We start from the raw sequence: 7,500 nt of genomic DNA on the forward strand, positions 1-7,500 counted from the left end.
TCACAAAAGATCATGACATACATGAATTGCTGATAACATACAACTGAGATCCCTTCATTATATTATTTAAATATTTTGAAAAGTTTTTGTTACTCATTACAAAACCATAAAATATCCATCTGAAAGTCTTGACATCCAGCCCCATACAGATTATTTTCCATGTAATCATGACAGTTATGTGTTCATTTTTACTACATACTAACAACAGTCATGCTGCTACTGTAGGTTCATGATTTACTTGGCTCCTACAACCAGTTTCAGAGCCAGACTATTCCTGCACCTTCAAGAAAAGGGGTTCTTCACTTATAGTATCCGCTTCACCTGCAGTATCAGGTTCACTGAATTTTTTTTTTTTTTTTTTTTGTTTTTTTGTAACTTGAATAATAAATATTTGGTTTTATTTCCTCAAAATTGAATAATAAATATGTTTTCCCCTCAAAGATGCAATACACCACAACTTCTAAAAATGCCACCTAACTCTTTACACGTGTGAATTTGTTCTACAACTACTTTACCTTATGTTCCCTGATGACTTCAACATGACCTGATATTCTTCCTGGGCTAGAATATCTTGCTTCAAAAGAATTACTTAATACTGTATCTATATCTATGTGAAGTTCTGAAATATCTATACTTTAAGGTCAGTACCTTTATGATACTTGAAGATACAAGATTTGTCTCTTAACTGGTTACATTTTTGGGGAAATGTGAAAATCAAAGGAAGTTTTAAACTAGAATTAGCTCATATTTCAACTTATGTTTGTGTCTTGGCAAGCAGATTTCTGTTGTACTCTTTGATTCACCCTCCCATCCTAAAAATGTTAATAAGCGCTATTAATTTGGCAAATTAAAGCTTTGCACTACTACATCAAATACAGGTACAGTGAAAAAATGCCATTGGTTACTGTAATCTACTGAATACTGTACAAAAGTTTCCCTCAAACCATACAACAGGGTGAAATTTATGTTACTACTATGAGTATTTGGTAATAAATGTTTCAATTGTCAGGCATCCATGGCTCTTCCTCATTATAACTTCTGGAATTGTTTACCTTAAAATATATAATTGCTGATATATTTCCATAGAGTTATTTCTCTGCTAATTAGTGTGTAGCATTATCTTTCTAATTACTGTGATCAGGAACCAGACACTTGTCTCATTACAGTTTCTACAATATTTGTTGACCAATTTTGTATTACAACATTTCAACTTTAAATCTTCAAGAGAATGTCAAGTCTTTCATTCTTAAATATTTAAAAATATACTACTACTGTACAACAGGAAATAAATACTTAATTTAATACAAACCCTCCAGATTACACGCACCATAACTACCAATTACTGAGACAATATGAAAATAGATATTATCTTACAAGAGTACAGTAGTCACAGTTTTCGTTGTAACCCCATGCCTTTATCAAAAGCTACTGAAACACTTTATCGAGCTATTTAAAAATAGTCTGATCAATCACCCTCATACATTTACCATACATAAATATCATTTTTAAAAATTAAGTACAGACAACCGGTGTAAAAGTTACCATGATATCCATGGACTGAGCAACACCAAATAAAATCCTTTTCATACAACTGACGGGGAATGAGCCATAGTTAATTCCTAAAACACTAGTACACAGTTTCATCTTATAAGTTACACAACATTAAGGACAACAGACATTAGGTGGATTCAGATGCTTGTTTAGCAACATCCTCCAGGGCAGCCAGCACCACTTGAGGGAAATGATGACGCAACATGAACGGAGAAATGAGTATCTGTGAGAACTGCTTCATCTCGCCCCATTGGTACTCCCAGTGTCCAGCACTGCCATCGCTGTTAAGGATATTGGATAAATGAATAGTAGAAAGATTAAAGTAACCAATAATGTTGCATGAAAATAGCACATAGTGAATGATTACAAACTGATTGCAAACAAGGTACAGTAATAGGTTGGCCAAGGTATCACATGACCATGGTAGCACCACTGAGGCATTTCAAAACTACCAGCTGGTGGTCAGTCTAGTGTGATGCTGGATCCAACTATGGTACCAGCCTTATTTTATTTTATTTTTTGTTTAAAGCATACACTTATTCTGAACTGCATGGCAATCCCTACACTACCAAAAAGCTGGCAATGTTGAAGACAAGTCTCTCACCTGTCAGTTTAATTTCTTTATTTTGACCTACCAATAAGAGCACTACTGCTTTTGTGCATTGCATGTCCTGAAGATGTCGACAAAATTTGCTTAAAATGTTGGTTAAAAACTGGACTGTCAAATATGGCAAATTTTTAATCAATTTACCTTTTTCATAGCTTACAAACCTGAGGTCTCAACAATAGGATAATCTTCTAGTGCCAGCTGGAACTGGTTAAAAACAATCAGATTGTAAAGCAAGGAATCTGTGGCACCTGGCAATCCATATGATTAACTGTATGTTTTCTGGGATTAGGTCATATAAGTTATTCATCAAATACCCATGAGTTGAAAAAAAGTGTGTATTCAATGTGGCACTCATTTGGAATGACAAACACCACAATCCACCATTGGATCAAATTTCTTTTGGCTATAAGATTCATCATTTCACAGAGCCAAGTCAAAAGTTTCAGACAGTAATTACCACACTTTACTGTTTAAAAACTAATTAGAGGTAACTATGCTTAAATTCACAAGAAATTTTAATATTAAGACTTCATAAGCACACTATTTAACTTGTAAGACTTGCACATTTTCCACTCCCCATGGCATCCAATTAGCTTAGGATGGAAATAATCCCTGAAGTCTATAAATTTTATGGAAAAAAAAGCTTATGATATTTCAAACTATCTGTAGTATTCATTACTCAGCATATAAGCTAAGTTGGTGGAACTTCACTATATCATCAATACGTATCAATCTGGTGAATAGCTCACAACAAAAACTAAAGTATCTCATTTGTGGTACATTAATAAAAAATTATGGCAAAAAGTAAAAAAAAAAAAAAAACTTGTAACACTAATGTTAAGCTACTATATTTTTAAGGTTTCAAAACTAGAACACTTCCATTACGTAAAATCATAAACTGCAATACTTACCCCTCTTCCTCTGAAACACTAGGTATGCAATATAAAACTCTTCCTGGCAGGAACATTGGCACTTCAGTATGCCTGGGAACTTGGGACCGCCGGTCTTCATTAGAAAACACAACCTGGACGTCATCTAAAGACTCCTGCAAGTTTCAAAGGCAAAATTAAACTTACACTTGCTCTAGCTTTTAAGGCAGAAAAAACCACCAGGATGTACAGCTATAACTCCTAAAATTTTAAAAAATATTTTGAAAGACTGTTTTATATCAAATAAGTTTCATCTATAACCACTAATGGTAAGTAAGACCATTGTTAAACATCTGGTAAATGTAAATGCAACCACCACAACTGTTAAGTGAGCCAGTCAAAAAATCTGCGTAAATGTATAAGACTCATTTGGCTTTCCAAACACAATTTTCCTTCCAGAAACCGGTGTTTCCTGATAGTTTTAACTTTTTACTCCTTGCTAAAGAACTGCCTTCAAATTAAACACAAACTTTGAAAAGAAAAGTTTTCTATGCATGATGAAAATTTTTCGAATAATGTAGGCAATAAAACCTTTCCTTCATCAATAACAGAACTGTACTACCACCATAATAATATATTAAACCGTAAAGCAAGTATAAATTTAGGGTTAGTTTCATAAAAAAATAATAATCTAGGCCATCATCTAACCCATACAGTATCTAGCATCTATTGCCTCTAATAACTAATCATCCAAAGGCTTCATACTTGCATAGAAGCCTATTGCAGACAATTTGCCCTTCACCTTGTACATTACACAACCACTAGCTCTTCCTGAATATTCAAGTTCTTTTGTTCTACCACTAACTTCCCAGCTGTCAACCCAACAATTTCTAGGTCTCTTTATCCTCCTTCCACAGGAGCTTATGGAATTACAATAAGTTCTTATGGAATTAATATAAGTTTTCTTCCCCTATTCTACATTGTCCATGTCATTAAAATCATTTTTATCTAGGGTAACAAGAGGTTATGTTCATGTAAAAAATTATGATACCTTACATATAAAATTGAAATATGTTGAACACCAGCTGATGACAGCCAAAACTGGGTTGACGAAGAACAGTAACCACAAGTCCACCATATCACTATGTTGAATCTTTAGCCATATACTAGTCACTTTATATTTCATTAATATTTTATTCAACACAACACATTTTCTTTCCTTTCCATTCACCAGCTTTCGTAGAGAATAATTGGCTCAACAATCCAGTTTTTGTCTTTAAACAGGACCTCGTTACCTACATTACTTTCCTGTGCCCTCATGTTTTCAATGGGCCTTCCAAAATCCTATGATCATCTTTTAACTTCCTGTTAGCATGTATAAACTTGATTAAGTTTGAAATTCATTAACGGCAAAGAGTTTTACAATTGAAGTTAATGCATCATCTATATCATCTACAGGATGGGAACGGCTATGCTTAAACTATATGTAGTTGATAGACTTGTGTTTATTATTTGCTCAACTTGTTTGAATAATTCTAGATATTTAACATGCTGTACTAGTGTTCTTCAGGAGAGTCAGCCCATAAAAGCTGCAGGAAATTATAAATTTTTGTGATAACATATTTTTATATACTGAAATATTGGTAATAATTCTTGTACTATAATATGGGCAATAATTCTTGTGAGATCAGAGGTACTGCTAAATTTTGAGTTAATATAAAATAAATAATAGGAACCTTTATTGTTTAGATGTTCTAATTTGTGCAAGATATTTTTGGGTGTATGTATAAATCCTGTCACAAAATCTAAGCCCACTCATATGTATGTATGATCCAAGGAACTATTATGATACACTTACTAACCAAAAGCTCTTAGCTCTCATGAAAAAATAACAGACATGTACACAATGGTTATGAAGATGACTGCGCAAATGGCATATTTGTCCTAATGAGGAAGTCACTTACCTATATTTAAACTACAATTCATATAGTAACCAGGTCAGGTGGAGTCAGTGAATTATGAAATTAGTGGTTCACCAACTGGGCACATATTTATTTTTCAGATTTAAAAATTCCAGCCAAGATACAGTCTTTTGAATCTCAATTATATTGCTTACTGTGGACCTGATTACATTTGAATTCTTACATAATACAACAGATATGACCCTCACAGTTATCAAGATGAATCTTGGAAGGGTAAGTCCCATGAAGAAAACAAAATGTGTTGACTGCATACTTACATTAATACAGTCCCACTAATAAAGTTTAAGCAATGGCTACATGCACTACTAAGCTATGGCAATGCTATCAAATTTAAAGCTACTGGAAACAGATTCACCTACGTACTTACCAAAAAAAATATTCCAAACTTATATAACCATAAGATTTATAAAACTTCAAATTCATATTCATATGTCCAATAATCTACCAGGAAGCAATAAAACTAAGCCATCAAAAATGACAATGTACCAGGATGTGTTTGTGCACTCAAACTGTACCTAGAACCATATTTTCGTTATTTGAAGCTTCAAAATTGGTTATATATCCTAACAAGCCTGTGTTATTTTATCAGAGCTAAAAAAAATATTGATAGGTTTTCATTGACAAAGACATTTTAATTTATGCATTGTACAGTAGACATTAAATTTTTATGATATCTGCATAGTCAAGTATACAGGAAAATGTTTAAAAATCTGCTTGGTATAGTAGACACATAATACAAGTCTATAAGGCAGTGAACATTTAAAATAGTTTTTCCAAGATCATCTGAAAGATAACAAAATGGTAATTACACTAAAGTAAATATTTCAAGTGACAGATAATGACTAACAGGTGAAGGGAAGCATAGATGGAGGGCTAAACCACAATATTAGCATAAATAGCACAGTGGATAAGATGAGACCCAAGGACTGACATTTCTAGACATGCAAAGTCAAACATTATTAAGCAGTTACAGATCACAAAGAAATTAACAGAGAGCAAAATCACACACACTTTGGCCAAAGGGACCTTATATCAAACTCTGTCATTTCTCTTTAGAAATAGTGCGAGCAATGACAAGAGAGTTAGTAGTACGTGATAAAAAAACTGACAAAACAGCAATACTGTATGGCAGCAAAGCCAAATCCCTAATATGTGTCTTGCTTTTCAGACAAAAAAAATATGATCATATAGGATAAGTAAAAAAAATTGAATGTGACTTCAAGATACTATAGTACATGATTAATTTTATGCTCACAAATAAGAACACTCTTACTTGAAGTTGCACAACTGCTCATTCTCCCAACCTGCAGAGATCTGTGCCAGAGTGCAAGCTGGACATGAAAGAGTACAGGTAAATTGCCCAATGAGCCCTGTTTTAAAGTCTAGGATGAGATCTCTCATCTCTTCTTCTATAATAAGGGTAGGAAGGCAAGGTAGAGCCTTTATCCAAACCCATTTATTACATTATCTACAGAAGAGGCTGCTAACCAACAGTTTCCTGCCTCCCAAGAGGTGGGGGAACAAAGTTCCTCTGGATTAATCCAGTGTTGATTCTGATCCATAACATGCAAAGCTAGAATTGAAGGAAGCATCACACTTCCTTTAGGGAGCAGCATCAGTGCCATTACTTTGGATGGAAACACACCATTCTATCCGTGCTTTACCCTAATACCACTCTCTCTCTCTTTAGCAGCGAGTCTCCATGAATACCATATGAAAGGTGAAGTGTTTGTATTCCCATAGGAACAAATGCCAAAAATTTCATGTAATGTGTTTTTTACCTAGGTATAGAAACCTCAGCCTGCCATACTGGAGGTAACCCATTTTGTTCAACTTGCTTCAGTTTCCCCTTCAGTGTTTTATACTGAGTATGGGCATGAAAAACAATGGTATTGTTTCAGTGAGAGTGGGTATCCTCTCTCGCCCATCTCCACCTGGGTACCACATTTTTTTTATTCAGTACACAGCCAGGGTAATATTCCAGATATGAAAGGCTATGATTTGCATGCCTGGGAAAAAATACAAATTACTTTTAAAATTTGACAAATTTAAATTCATGCTTCCCCAATAGTAGTTGACAATACTGTTGTCATCAACACACAAAAGCAGTCTTGTCTTTTCCTCTGGTGAGTCCCCTTCAATATAAGATGCACTGCAATCACTATCATTTACATGGATGAGGGACAAGCCAAAATATTATCTAAAGTGTACAATAGTTTTTTCTCTTAAAATCAACATCTCATACAAAATTTTTTTTATTTTCTACTTTTACGTTATATTTTCTACTCTTATTTTTTAGTGTAACTATGGGATTTTCTCCCAGTTCCACCTTTAGATTATTGTACTTTATCTTCAATTTTTAATTTTTGGCTCTATTTCGCTGCCCAATCACTCCACCCCAACCCCCTTTCACTATCTTAAGTGCTACATGGGTGTAAGTGCCCCAGTGCATGGTTTTACAATCTGGAATTTCCTGATTTCATCACCA

General features: G+C 34.0%; 2 protein-coding genes across 2 annotated transcripts in view; one reads left to right on the forward strand and one right to left on the reverse strand.

The window, feature by feature from the left end:
• Positions 1 to 7,500, forward strand: part of LOC135216664 (uncharacterized) — a 388,956-nt gene that overhangs the window by 314,641 nt on the left and 66,815 nt on the right. The window lies entirely within an intron of this gene.
• LOC135216227 (diacylglycerol lipase-beta-like) overlaps positions 1,276 to 7,500 on the reverse strand; it is a gene marked incomplete at its 5' end in the record, with an annotated part of 49,825 nt that continues 43,600 nt past the window's right edge. Inside the window, 2 exon segments of the mRNA XM_064251359.1 lie at positions 1,276 to 1,832; positions 3,073 to 3,206. Coding sequence (XP_064107429.1) covers positions 1,679 to 1,832; positions 3,073 to 3,206 — 288 coding nt within the window.

The sequence above is a fragment of the Macrobrachium nipponense genome, chromosome 6, assembly GCF_015104395.2.
Source record: "Macrobrachium nipponense isolate FS-2020 chromosome 6, ASM1510439v2, whole genome shotgun sequence".
Taxonomy (NCBI): domain Eukaryota; kingdom Metazoa; phylum Arthropoda; class Malacostraca; order Decapoda; family Palaemonidae; genus Macrobrachium; species Macrobrachium nipponense.